A 13,748-nucleotide genomic window follows, 5' to 3' on the forward strand; every position below is an offset into this window, starting at 1 on the left:
CGACAAAAAACCTTGTACTTATTTGAAAAATGTTATGTATATGTCTTGTTATGCAACATTGTTTAAAATGTTAGAGCAGAGAATGAAAACTCAAGTTATGTCAATCTTATCCCATTAATCGTATTATCTATAATGAGTTTGGTATTTCTATCAATAAAGTTTCAATTTGATGAAAGGTGCCAATCCATAATTTTGGATGAGGGTTTAATTTTCAGATCGAGCAGCCATCATGGAAATTTAAATTGTAATGTAATGCGAACCGGACCCTCATCACACCTAGCAGCAGTTACTTTAGTCATGCTTGGTCAGCGGTTACTGAGCATCTTAGGAATTGTTATTTTTTCATAAGAATCAAAATATAACTACATCATCAAACACTGCTTACATTTATAGAATGCATTTCTATGGTGTTTGTTTAAATCAGCGACCCTTGGACCTGCAACAAAAGGTCAATAATGAAGGGGGAAAAGGAGGTTTGTACAACTAACTGGGGAAAAATCTGCCTGACTGCCAAAAAATAAATGCTTTTACATTTTTCATGGATCGCAGTGTTTTGAAAATATCAAATTAATATTCTTAATATGAATATTTTTCACACAATGACCTTTTTGCTGATGCCGAAATGCGACTCCCCTACATTACCCAATGATTAATTTACATTCAAAAATCCGTAAAAAAATAAACACTCATACAGCTTTAACACAAGTGTGTATATATTGACCAACAGTCAATATAAAAAGTTAAGAAAACAGTACAAAGTCAACACATCTGCCCCAATAAATGGCATATTGGTTACACATAGTATACATATTTGGATGATGCAAGGAAATTCGGTGGGTATGTTACAGCACTAGAAACATTTTGCTTAAAAATCATCATACTTGTTACAGTTTGACGATCAAGACACTTGTCCACTTGGTGTCAGCGTGAAAAAAAATATTCCAAGCAACATTCTCATGTCCACCCAGAGTCTATGAAAACGTGTCCATTTAGTTAGCGCTGGTGGCTTTCTCCTCTCATCACAACACGCCCCAGACCTCCTCAAAGGCAGAACACATCTTGGCACAGGTCAGTGCAGCAGAGAGCGGGTAGTTACTGATGGACACAGTCTTCTCAGTATAATCCACATTTACCTGGTGAATCGGGGGGGGGGGGGGGGGGGGGGGGATACACAATATCAATATATGTGATCTGTGAGTGTTCAAGTACCTACAGTCTGTATTAATGGGGGAGCCGTAACTACGCTATTTGTCCAACAATTTGCTAATTATTTGTCAATAGACATTATTTTGCACTCTGCAGCTACCTAGCAACAAACAATGCTGTTGGGAAAAGAAAAAAATATATCTGGTTTGGTTGATCAATAAGCAAGATTTAGATAAACAAATCACCAGTAAACCAACAACCTAACTCAAGGTTTATAAAATAGTATTACATTTTTATATATATATATATATATATATATATATATATATATATATATATATATATATATATATATATATATATATAAAAATGTACACACACACACACACACTTTTTTTTTTTCCAGGAATACCTATCAATTTTTTTTAATGACACCCATGTATCCATTTACTATCATTAACTGTATCCATTTGGAACTATTTATTACCGCTCCATGTGCAAATGCTCCAACCACCACTGCTGCTGGTCCCTCCTCAGGCACCACTGATCGAGCGCAGACTGCCTCTCCTGCTGAGAAGGACGTGCAGATGCGGGGGCAGCCGGGAGGAAGGTGGTCCGACACCGGGTTCTTAATCATCCTTAGTAGCCGTTCAGAACCGTCGGCTGCCCTGACACTCAGCTTGTGCAGCAACTGAACTAGGATGGTCCAAAAGAGTGAAGGAAACACAGAATGGGTGTTAGAGAGACAAACAGGCAGTAGGTGGAATGGGTTTGTAATGCATTGTTTCTTAGCACTGAACAAAACATTAATGACCCAAATTAAACAATAGCAACAACTATACCCATGAGACCGCAGAAGCGACTGAAGGTTCTTGGGATGCGCGTTTGTGGGTTGATTTCTATCAAGGAATTCCTCTCTGTGTGGATGTAAACCTGCAGCAGGCCTGCCCTGTTCAGTGGACTGTCCATCAACATGAGGAGGCACTGGGGAAAATGACTCAAGAGGTTAGAGGAGATACCGAATTATACCATTGGAAAGTATAGTAATATACTATGGTAATGAATTCTTACCTGATGAGTGATGTCTGGCCTTATCTTTCCTGGATCCCTACCACTTTTTATGATCATGTTTTTATGTTGGTCACAGTTGAGTAATTCAAATGTTTTGCCCACCTGTAAAACACAGGCGACAGAAGGGACATTAGAAAGCTTGGGGACCCGATCTCACCAGGAGCGAGAGACTGACAGTATTATTTGACTATTGTGAGCTAATCACTTGGAGTAGTTGAAGACTCTCGGAAGAGAGAGACGAGGGAAGAAGATCAATTATTGAAAAGTAATTCCCTGAGGAATGCTGTTGTAATCGACGGACCAAAATTGAATATTGATTTTTGTAATGTAAGCACTTTAAGTTGCATGTCGACACACACACACACACACACACACACACACACACACACACACACACACACACACACACACACAAAACTTACCTTTACTGTTTCTAGCGTTGCTCCCTCCAAGATGACGACCAGCCGCCGCTCGACCATGCGATCGTGGAGACTGCGAAGGTGTTTTGCTGGTTTTGGTTCATATTCGTCCAAATGTTCGAGACCACGCTTGTTCCCTCCGCGGGCGGCCATCTTGCTGGACGGCGAGTCCTGCGTCGCGGGATTTGCGCGTCGCGGCGCAGCTGGCGCTCGTACGCGCTCGCGCTCTCGCCAAGCGCGTTTCCCCAGTCGGTTTGTCACGTGTATGCGCCGGAAGTGGCTCTGCAACGTGCCGAGGAGAACACCCCGCGTGTGCTAAATACGCTTCAACACCGCGGAGTCAGAGATTGGCTAAAACACATTTAGAATATCGGTGAGTATTGCTTTTCGTTGTTGTCATTTTTCAAACCCTGGGCGAGAGAGGAGGAGGTAGGAAATGCAATAGCAATTTGAGTTGGATACAAGTTCTGTCCTGGTGGCGTTTCCACGAAGTTACTGCGAGGTGAGTGTGCGATGTAGCAGCGCTTTGAAATGAAGGGCTCGAAGGATAAGAGCTAGATCGTACTTCTGAAGTGAGTACATGAGATGTTGCCTACATTGACCAAAACAACATTGTTATAACAGTTTACGTATGTTCGTATTCGTATGCACACTTGCGCCATTTCCTAATGTGTGAATTATGATACATAGGTTTATTTGTTGATTTGGAGGCTTATTAACTATCATTTTTGTATTAAGATTACGGCATATCGACATTTTTTCGTTATTGTTTGGACTTTTATTGTTATAGTTCTCGCCATTAGCGTTTCTGGGCTAAAAGTTTCTGGGCCACGACAACCGCTGGACCCACGTACACGGTTGAGGTCAGAAACGGTGAAAAACATATATCATTTTTCCGTTTGTGCCCTCGCACATGGCGTTCGCCTGCAGCTTCAGGGAAACGTGTCTGAATCGGGGCCGTTCTATCTATACCTTCTATTTTTTTAGGATAAAGTAATAACATGCAACACGTGTATCGGCTTTTAGTAGTTATTCTGTGTGTCACCAGGACTCGGAAAACTCACATCACCATGTAATTCTGTCAGCCAATGTTGCATTCAACGGAAACTCGGACAATTGTATCTCGTTTTAGTAATAATGCTGATGTTAATACGAGTGATGATGCTACTACCTTCCATTGGAACTCTAAAATTTGTGACTATACTCGACCCTGTGTATTCTGCTTGCAGCTATATTTATTATTGTTATTGTATATTGTTTTGATGTGAGCTGCTGTGTCCCTCCTGGGATGAATAATCTATCTATCTATCTATCTATCTATCTATCTATCTATCTATCTATCTATCTATCATTTATCTTATTTTGGGTGGCCAATCCTTATACTAATCTGTAGTAAACAAGGCTCACTGTGTGTGTAGACTGAAGACAGTCTTGTTCAATCTCATTTACATGCTTTTGTAAATGTACCCCATATCTCTATTTTCATCACTTCAGGATATTCTAGCTGTTAGTAATGGGTCGGAAGTTGGATCCCACCAACAAGGTGAAGCGGGGGCCAGGGAGAAAATCCAGGAAGCAGCAGGGAGCAGAGACTGAGCTTGCCAAATTTCTTACAGATGGTAAGTAACCCTTTCCCCTGAACCGTTCAGATATTTAGTGGCAGAAGTTCAATGGTAAACTGTAATTATATAAATGGAGCACTGACATTGACTATTCGGTAACTGCATTTGGTTTGAAAATAGATTCCAATTGTTCATCAATGTGTCAAACATATTGCATTTGCAGAAGAGAAGGGACCAAAACGGCTGTCAAGTAGAGCCAGGAAACGGTAAGGGCATGGTTAAGAAAAAAATAATAATTCCATGTTCTCCTGTGTTCTACTCTTTATGAATGTTTTTATTTCCAGTGTTGCGAAAAGAGTCCAGGACCCCAAAAAGGCCAAAGATGTTGTCGAAGAGAAGACCACAAAAGGTAATTATCTCGGCCTCAGTTTGATAGATTGTGCATACTAGCAATAGCTCTAATTACACTATCTTTCTCTGTGAATCTCCTCATCCTGACATGGACATCCTCATTGGATTATAATGCGAGTAAATTATGATGAAATTATTTAGCCATAAAAATAAATGGATGTACAACCTTTCAGTGTATTCCATTTAGTTAGTTACATCCTTTTTTAAAACCAGGTCAGAGTTGTTTTGAAAGTTACAAAATTTCATAATCCATGAGTGTATTACAGAACACTATGCAGAATTGTTTTTTAAAATGATATGTTTTCCATGTCTAAGGATTCACTGATGAAAACAGTGAGTGGTTGAAACCAGCGAAAAGGAAGCGTAAAATCGAACCACCTGAGAGTGAGGATGACAGTGACGAGCACTGGGAGGAAGATGATGAAGATGCAGATGAGGTGGTGGAAGAAGGAAAAAAACAAGCAAAGCAAGGAGTTAAATCAAAATCTAAGAAGTTGGAAAGGGAAGAGGAGGAGGAGGAAGATGATGAAGCAGAGGGCGATGATGATGACGAAGAAATGATCGATGACTATGGTGCAGCAGAGGATGGTGATGATGTGGCCAAACAAGAAAGTGATGAAGAAGAAGAAGAAGAAGAAGTATGTATAATGATTCTGTGCTCTTTTTTTTCCCCCCATAAGCTCCCAATCCCTGTAAGGTTAATTGCATATTCTTATGACCGCTTTCCATTTAAGATTGCAAACCATTATGTACTGCCTTGTAGGGCTGGGAGAGATAGTGTTATAATATTGGTGTTGTCAGGCTAGATATAATCTGGGATTTTGACTATTGTGATATCATTTAATATTGTCTTTAAGGTTGCATTACAGTAGTAATGTAATTTTCTGAACTATTCTAGCCGTACTAATCTCTCAGCCTCTGCCTGGTGTATAATAGACTAACTAATTATTGTCTCTCACAGATTTCTTGTGTTTATAAAATCTTATCTAAACACCAATAATCAAAATATTGTAAAATTATCAATATCAAGGTATTAATCTAAAAATACTCATATTTATTTCTGTCCATATCCCAACAGCCCTTATACTTTGCTACAAATAGCTATAATAGCACACGGTACCATTGTTTATTAAAAATGATCGTTGTATTTCTAGTATTATGGATGTTTAATGTTCATTATTTATCACTTATTTAGCTTCTTCCCATCGAGCGAGCAGCCAAGAAACAGAAAAAGCTCAAGAAAACCCTGGAACAAGAGAGCGAAGATGATGATGATGACGATAATGATGATGATACTGATGATGACGACAAAGGACAAAGTGGAGACGAAGACATGGATGAGGAAGACACAATACAGACCAATATAGATGAGATGGATAGGTTCCAGCTCCCCGGGGAAGAGGAGAGGGCAAAAGAAGGTGACCGTGCTTTTAAAGACGGATAAAGATTTCTGTGTTTATTCAATGAATCATTTTCTCAGAGTGCAAAAAAAAAAGAAAATCTGTTGTTAAATTAAGCCTGTCTTTTTCTATCGATGTAGGTGTCGTGCCTCTAGACCTGCAGACAATCCACCAAAGGATAAAGGAAAACATTGATGTCCTGACTAACTTTTCCTCCAAAAGAGAGGAGGGAAAGGACAGAGCAGATTACATCTCTCTGCTGAAGGCTGATCTCTGCTCCTATTACAGCTACAACGACTTCCTGATTGAGAAACTGCTGGACCTTTTCCCACTTTCAGAAGTGTGTGTTGCTCTGTGGTGCCAAAATTATTTCACGGAATGTTGGTTGGAGGTTTTCTTGACATTTTCCTCTTCTTTTAAGATCCTAAATTATCTCACTTTATTGCAGCTGGTGGATTTCCTTGAGGCCAATGAGATACAAAGACCAGTCACCATAAGGACCAACACATTGAAAACAAGGAGAAGGGACTTGGCCCAGGTAAACACTGCTAGCCTCCCGGTTTTTGGTTTTGAGTTTAGTAAATAACCATGGCAATAAAAAAAAAAAAAACTCATTGTATGAAACGATCCATGTTTTCCTGCATAGGCCTTAATCAACCGAGGCGTGAACCTTGATCCGTTGGGGAAATGGTCTAAAGTCGGGCTGATCATCTTTGATTCCTCTGTGCCAATAGGTGAGTTTTACTGTAATTATTTAACTAAGACGTCCTGTTTTAATTGATGTTAATATAATGAAGTTATTACAGGTTTAATAAGTGAGGCATTTAGTTAAATACATTTGTGGTTTATATTGTTGCAACTGTGTTCACTAATATTATAGCGTACGGTATGTGTTTCTTAAGACATGCATGTAGCAGACATTTTACAAGAATATATTCTGCATCAAATGGGGTTTTTTTATACATCGGCACAGTATGGTTGCAGCGGTGGTCGAGGTTACAATGCAATCAAATGTTTATACTAAATAGAATGAGTAGTCCAGAACATGTTCCTCTCTCTTTACATGGCATGGTCTAATCCTGGGTATGTCTTTGACCAGGTGCTACTCCAGAGTATCTGGCCGGTCACTACATGCTTCAGGGAGCCTCCAGTTTCCTTCCCGTCATGGCGCTCTCCCCTCAGGAGGGCGAGTCAGTGTTGGACATGAGTTCAGCACCAGGAGGCAAAACCACCTATATTGGTAAGTTATTTTCTGTTACTCTACTTTGTTTGATATTCAATGGAAAAAGTTACTCATATAATAGGTAAAGGAGCTTTATTGGTAAGCCACTGTTCATAATCATTTCAGTTAGCTATTAATGCTAACACCCATGTTTAGTCAACTGGTTTAAGTGCCCGTATTGAATGTTCTTAGCTCAGCTGATGAAGAACACCGGCGTGATTGTCGCCAACGATGCCAACGCTGGCAGATTGAAGAGTGTGGTCGGCAACCTCCATCGTCTGGGCGTCACCAACACAGTGGTCTGCAACTATGATGGCAGGCAGTTTCCAAAGGTAGCTCTTTAGCTATATTTTTGTGGAATATTGATGTCTCTTATGCAAACATTTATTACTGAGCTGTGAGAAGTGCACTGACTTGTTTTCTTTTGGTACAGGTGATGGGTGGGTTTGACAGAGTGCTGCTTGACGCTCCATGTTCAGGCACTGGAGTCATATCTAAAGATCCTGCAGTGAAGACCAGTAAGGTACGACAGCGTCGTTCACGCATCATCCAGCCATGGATACATCAGAATTAAGATGATAGCGGCCAAAACACATTTCATCTTTTTTTTTTTTTTTTTTTCCCCATAGGATGAAGCCGATATCCAGCGCTCTGCTCATTTGCAGAAAGAGCTGATTTTATCTGCCATTGACTCTGTAAATGCAGACTCTCCAACAGGAGGATATCTGATCTACTGCACATGCTCCATCTTGGTAGGATTTATGCAGGGTTATTTTTTTTATTATTATTATTATTTTTTTTTAACAATTCTCTGTAGCTACTAGGGGTGGTAACATATGCATCTTCTTTTATAATACAGTATGCTAAGGTGGGCATCGGTGGTGACAACCAGGCAGCTGCCCAAAACATAGTCTGGTAGTAGTTTAAAAAACCTGAAAAGTACACGTTTAGAAGAAATTGCAAGGTTTCCCACCCCTAATAGCTATCCATGGTCTACGTATTGCACATAAAATCTATTATTGATTCTAAATTATGTGATGGTCAGGTTTATTCTAAATGACTTTAAATTATTATTGTATCTCCCTGAAGGTGGAGGAGAATGAATGGGTCGTCGACTACGCTCTGAAGAAAAGAAATGTTAAGCTAGTCCCTACTGGTCTGGACTTTGGCACAGAGGGCTTTACCAGGTAAATGGGGTGGTGTTATTTCCTTGGTTATTGAAATGCAAATGTTGTCAATCTTGGTGTTGAATTTGTGTTTCTATCTATTAAGGTTCAAAGAACGTAGATTCCACACATCTCTTCGCCTCGTTCGCCGTTTTTATCCCCATTCCCAAAACATGGATGGTTTCTTTGTGGCCAAGTTTAAGAAGTTCTCAAACACAGTTCCAGCTGCACCGGAAGGGCAAGGTAAGATATTTTACAGAGAAACCTACTTAAACTCTTCTGACGTAACCTCTTAAAACTAATTCGATCTTTTTATTTTTTTCAGATGAAGATGACAAAACTGGGACATCTGAGTCGAAAGCAGTTACAGGCGTTCCTGATAAGAAAGCATCCAAAAAGGACAAGACTGATAGGCTTGCTGCGGCAAAGGCAGGTGCTCCGCAGAGAGAAACCTCAACCAATGGGACGGCGGCCAAGAAGTCGATAAGCACGCCGCCCAAAGGCAAAAAGGACCAGCCGACTGGACCAAGAAAGGCAAAGTTTGCCAGGGTGGATGGAAAGAATGTAAAAGGGGCAGAGAGCAAACAGCCAAAAGCGAAGACAGCTGTTGAAACAAAAGCATCGGACATTAACAAAAAGGAAGAAAAGAAAGGCAGCAGATTTGAGAAAAAGAATGATAACAAGAGTTTGAAATCCCCGATGAAGACAAAGAACAGATTAGGGAAGAATAAATTCAAGAAGTTGAAGAAAGTATTGCAAAAAGAGTCAACAGGACAGTAAAAATGTGTACAGTATGTTAAGATATACTGGATGGCCTGAAACTTTTTAATGTTTTGTTACTTGGTCTATAAAGTGTAAAAGTAGCAGCTTAAAAGTTTTCAGATGAATTTATTTCTGTGTTGAGCAAGATTCTTATTTTTCTAGGGGTTGTTCTTTCAAGCATATTGCCCTGCTGGACAAGCCATGTCACACAAGGGTTACATGCATGAATAGGACTGACCAACAAAGTCTTGTCATAAAAAAAATTCACATCATAATTTTACCAGGGCCAGCTTACACTTTTTTTTTTTATATGTATCGATCCGTTTTGATGTGTTTTCCATTGATCAGATATATCATAAACTTCATAGATATGCTGCGACATTAAAATTGTAATTTTCTTCCTCATCACTTGGGCTTTGATTTAATCTTTTTTTTTTGTTTGCCCCTTTTAATAAGAATTTAAGATGCTGGTGCTACAGGTTCAGGGGTAAAACACGCATGAAATGCCTTATATTGTCATATAATTTCATAGACAATTTAAATTATGCTTTGGACAAATCCATGCGCAACGGGGGGAATGTTCAGCAGCCTTAGGCGGCAGATAGCTCAAGTGGAGTGCAGATGAATGTAACCTGGCGGCTTTCTCGTAAATCTGTCCATTAACGTTCCATGTGTACGTCATGGCAATAAAACAAAACGCGCGAGATTACAGTAGGACCGCAGCCAATCAAATCCTTCCTTTTTCCGAACCGGAAGAAGTGTTGTTTACATTTTCCAAGATGGCGGCGGGAATGTACCTGGAGCATTATTTAGACAGTAAGCTTCAAATCGTCTTTGTATATGGTAGTGGAGATGAACATTACATTTGTTTGCCGGTCTTCGACTTTTATTTAGTACATTCTTCGGTGCTTGATCCGCCTGCAAAACGGGGTGGTATTTTACGCGGAATCGCGATGTTTGAGCGGCGGTTGGAGGGTTTGGAACCCCGTCTATTTGCTGGAAGTACGCGTCACAATGCTCGGCGGTCACAAGCTAGTCTCGCTTTGCTAGATCTCTCAAGCCACCGACTATTTGTTGCATTGGTTTTGTTTTTTCAATTAAATTGGATTCAATTTTATTGAACATACATATATGCAAACGAAAAGAGGGCTGCGGCTTCAACAAACGGTGCAAGGGGCGTGCACATATCAATATATATCAACACAAACTTGTGTTGGATGAGGTTATATATATATATATATATGAGGTTTTTGTAATAAAGCTGTGCAAATGGCAGTGTAAACATGGCACTAGTGCAAAAAGAGTCATTAAAGTACAGGGGGGAGGATGGGGTAGAGGGGAGGGATCAGGGTGTGAATGTTGGGAGGTAAGGGAACATGGAGGGAGGGCTATTACTGGTTTACTAACTATTTTTTCATTTAGATATTAACACGACCGAGAGCTTCAACCGTAGCTAGCTTGATTAAATACTACTGATGCCAAATACTTTACATTAAACCAGTCACATCATACAAATACGGTGCAGGGAAAAGATAAAAACGTAAGCCCCAAAGGCTGTGCAAAACAAATTACGTTGGAAATCTTTTATATTTATTACAAGTGAAACATATAAGCAAAAATAGATGTTTGTATACAACATAAAATACAGGCATGTGTGCAAAAACAATATTGCAGATGGTGAAAGATTTGAACCCTATATAGATAAAGTTACAATAAATTAATTGTCGTCTTTCTTCAACGCCAGGCATAGAGAACCTGCCATTCGAACTGCAGAGAAACTTCAATTTGATGCGGGACCTTGATCAACGGACAGAGGGTGAGAACAATGTGCTCGAACCTGGATATGAATTTAATTTAACAACAAAATTACATTGAGTGGGTGTGAAAATCTATAGATCGTCCGAAAGTACACACACACGCTGTCATTTTGAGCACAGACTTTATTTAGTTTCTATGAGTAATCTGTATTTACACTAAATAAATAATGATAGTGGGCTTTACATGAAATAAATGTAATATTACAAGAAATATTATACTAGTATTGATTATACCATTGACATTCTTCGCATCAACTCAGCACTTTTATTTAAAACAGATAGAATTTTGTATGCATGTATTTTTCTTTTAGGAAATTCTTAATTCATGTGGTTAACACAACATTTGTATTTTAGTCAAAATTGCATTTTCTAAATGTTCTTACTCCGATGCTTCACAGACCTGAAAGGACAGATTGATTCTCTGGCTAAAGAGTACACCTCCAACGCCAGAACTCTTTCCTCTGAGCAAAAACTCTCCATCCTGAGGCAGATCCAACAGTCGTACAGTAAATGCAAAGAGTTCGGTGACGATAAGGTGCAGTTGGCGATGCAGACATATGAGATGGTGGGTGCGGCCGCAAAAAACGTTCCCTGTTCTGTCTCTAATTGTAGTGTCTTTATGTTGATGTACCACATGAGATTGGTTGAAGCTAAAATGCCCCTTGGCAGGTTGACAAGCACATCAGGCGCCTGGACACAGACCTGGCTCGTTTCGAGGCGGACTTGAAGGAGAAGCAGATTGAGAGCACCGATTATGATTCCACCTCTAGTAAGGGGAAGAAAAGTAAGGAATTTTTTTGATTTTATTTCACTTATATCATTGTCTTGTACTGAGGGCTGCTCTGCGAGTTAAACACCGAAAGTATTACAGGGTAGGGTTGATACTCTGTTGCTGTTTTTCAGGTGACTCCAGGCAGAAGGAGAAGAAGATGGCTAAAACTCGGTCTAAAGTGAGAAGTTCAGATGAGGATGCCAGTCCCAACAGTGCACAGAAGAAAGTCAAACTCCTCCAACCGTACGTTTAATCTTGCACAAATCTTAATGAACCGGATCTCTGGTTAATTTTGATTTGATGTTCACGTATCATCTTTATTGTTAATGTGTTACAGTGTTTTTATAACTGCTTTAAATATTCGTATATTTAATCTGGGCTTTCCTACACCCTGTTACAGTAAATACACGTGCATTCTCACCCACTGTCTGTTTTAATTCACTCTTCACCAGAGGGGAATTCAACGCTCCCACCAACTTTGGGAATGTGCACCAGTCTGATGTGTTGGACATGCCAGTCGACCCCAACGAGCCCACCTACTGTCTGTGCCATCAGGTCTCCTATGGCGAGATGATAGGTTGTGACAACGCTGACGTGAGTTTTGATTAAATATGATGGAAATTTGCCCAACAAATAACTAGTTATTGTTTTTATTGTTGCCAGTTGTTGTTGGTTTTGCTCTCTTAGAATGTGCATGATATCTAATACTTCTCGGTTGTTTACAGTGTTCCATTGAGTGGTTCCATTTTGCATGTGTGGGGCTGACAACCAAACCACGAGGAAAATGGTAAGACATTCATAAACCAAAATGGCGGTTATTACCCACTTAACCACCAGGCTGTGGGCAAACTGCGGGGTGTAATGTTCAATTTTTTGTTTCTTTTTTTATTTTATTTTTTTGCAGGTATTGTCCACGCTGCTCTCAAGACAGAAAGAGAAAATGAAACCTGGTTATCCTGGAACAAAACATCGCCACCAATCAAATGGAAGGAGAATGGGAAGACTAGAATTTTCTACATTAGTTCTTAGTATGTTTTTCTCATCTTTGTTAACATTTGATGCTTTATTGGTTTACATACTTTATTGGTCTGATGCAGTGTGTGAAGGAGACTAATGGTTACATCTGTATTTAAATGGTTTTTGATTTATTATTTTTAGTTTGGTTATTTTTTTATATTTGGTGCTCTCATTGTGATGTTTTATTTTTGGTTATGTTTTTTTCTACAGTTTGTTTAACAAATGAAACAAACACTACAATTGACTAAATTGATAATACCTTTGGCAGTAATAAATCTCATAACACTATGTCATTGATTTTTATGACTACAAAATTCTCTGAAAGTGTTTTTCCATGGATACTTGTATCCGTTGTTGGAGAGTGAATTGCTCTGTTAGTTGCTGAGAACTAGTTAGCATTATTTTGAAAGAATACACAGAGTGAGAAATTTTGAAGACCAATGCTGCATCTTGACAGTATTACTTAAGCCTTGGTAGTGAGTTGTGAACATTTCATTTTTAAGATTCGATTGATTGTTGTATAGAAAGTAAGTTGTCCTGAAAGAAATACTGCTATTTCTGTAGCTGAAATATTGGTACTAGGGAGAGGGGGTTGATTGTGTTTTCAATTATTTGAATACAGCTACTACCTCAAAAATCTGCCTGTTTTTTTTGCCTTTTGTAACATTTCTGTGCCTGATGCCTAGTACTTACCAAAGCAATCTAGCTCGGAATTTCGAGTCCCAGAGGCATTTTCACAATCTTAAGAGAATCATGAGGAACTGTGTTGTCTTAAGGCTGCTCCTGCTGATTTGAGATGGTCATTAACTCTTGGAACTATCAGGTTGGTGGGACGTTATCTCGGTTCCTATAATTAGTTTGTGGTAGAATCCCAAGAGGCATCAATCATCCTGTTGTGATCACCGTCCTTGCCAAATCCTAGTGTGTGAAACTACTGGGATGAGAGAAAACGTATTTAAATGCGTGACGTCTGTCTTAAAGGG

At 39.4% G+C, this 13,748-nt stretch overlaps 3 protein-coding genes across 3 annotated transcripts; 2 read left to right on the top strand and 1 right to left on the bottom strand.

The window, feature by feature from the left end:
* Positions 1–183: 183 nt before the first annotated feature.
* Positions 184–2,789, bottom strand: emg1 (EMG1 N1-specific pseudouridine methyltransferase; the record flags this gene model as incomplete). Its single annotated transcript, XM_080006157.1, has 5 exons — positions 184–1,133; positions 1,634–1,842; positions 1,989–2,130; positions 2,218–2,319; positions 2,640–2,789. The coding sequence occupies 5 exons, from the start codon at positions 2,787–2,789 to the stop codon at positions 1,020–1,022; spliced, it is 717 nt and encodes a 238-aa protein (XP_079862283.1). The 3' UTR covers positions 184–1,019.
* A 107-nt stretch (positions 2,790–2,896) lies between these two features.
* Positions 2,897–9,567, top strand: nop2 (NOP2 nucleolar protein homolog (yeast)). Its single transcript, XM_080005956.1, has 16 exons — positions 2,897–3,009; positions 4,131–4,255; positions 4,422–4,464; positions 4,543–4,607; positions 4,925–5,247; positions 5,805–6,027; positions 6,150–6,349; positions 6,458–6,547; positions 6,656–6,743; positions 7,109–7,249; positions 7,424–7,563; positions 7,665–7,754; positions 7,861–7,983; positions 8,321–8,418; positions 8,504–8,640; positions 8,723–9,567. Exons 2-16 carry the CDS (start codon positions 4,150–4,152, stop codon positions 9,175–9,177), a joined length of 2,322 nt encoding a protein of 773 aa, XP_079862082.1. The 5' UTR covers positions 2,897–3,009; positions 4,131–4,149; the 3' UTR covers positions 9,178–9,567.
* Positions 9,568–9,938: 371 nt separating this feature from the next.
* Positions 9,939–13,053, top strand: ing4 (inhibitor of growth family, member 4; the record flags this gene model as incomplete). Its single annotated transcript, XM_080005716.1, has 8 exons — positions 9,939–9,975; positions 10,904–10,975; positions 11,375–11,541; positions 11,646–11,760; positions 11,880–11,991; positions 12,201–12,342; positions 12,474–12,535; positions 12,653–13,053. The coding sequence occupies 8 exons, from the start codon at positions 9,939–9,941 to the stop codon at positions 12,690–12,692; spliced, it is 747 nt and encodes a 248-aa protein (XP_079861842.1). The 3' UTR covers positions 12,693–13,053.
* Positions 13,054–13,748: the final 695 nt, after the last annotated feature.

The sequence above is a fragment of the Zeus faber genome (assembly GCF_960531495.2).
Source record: "Zeus faber genome assembly, chromosome: 8".
In the NCBI taxonomy this organism is placed as follows: domain Eukaryota; kingdom Metazoa; phylum Chordata; class Actinopteri; order Zeiformes; family Zeidae; genus Zeus; species Zeus faber.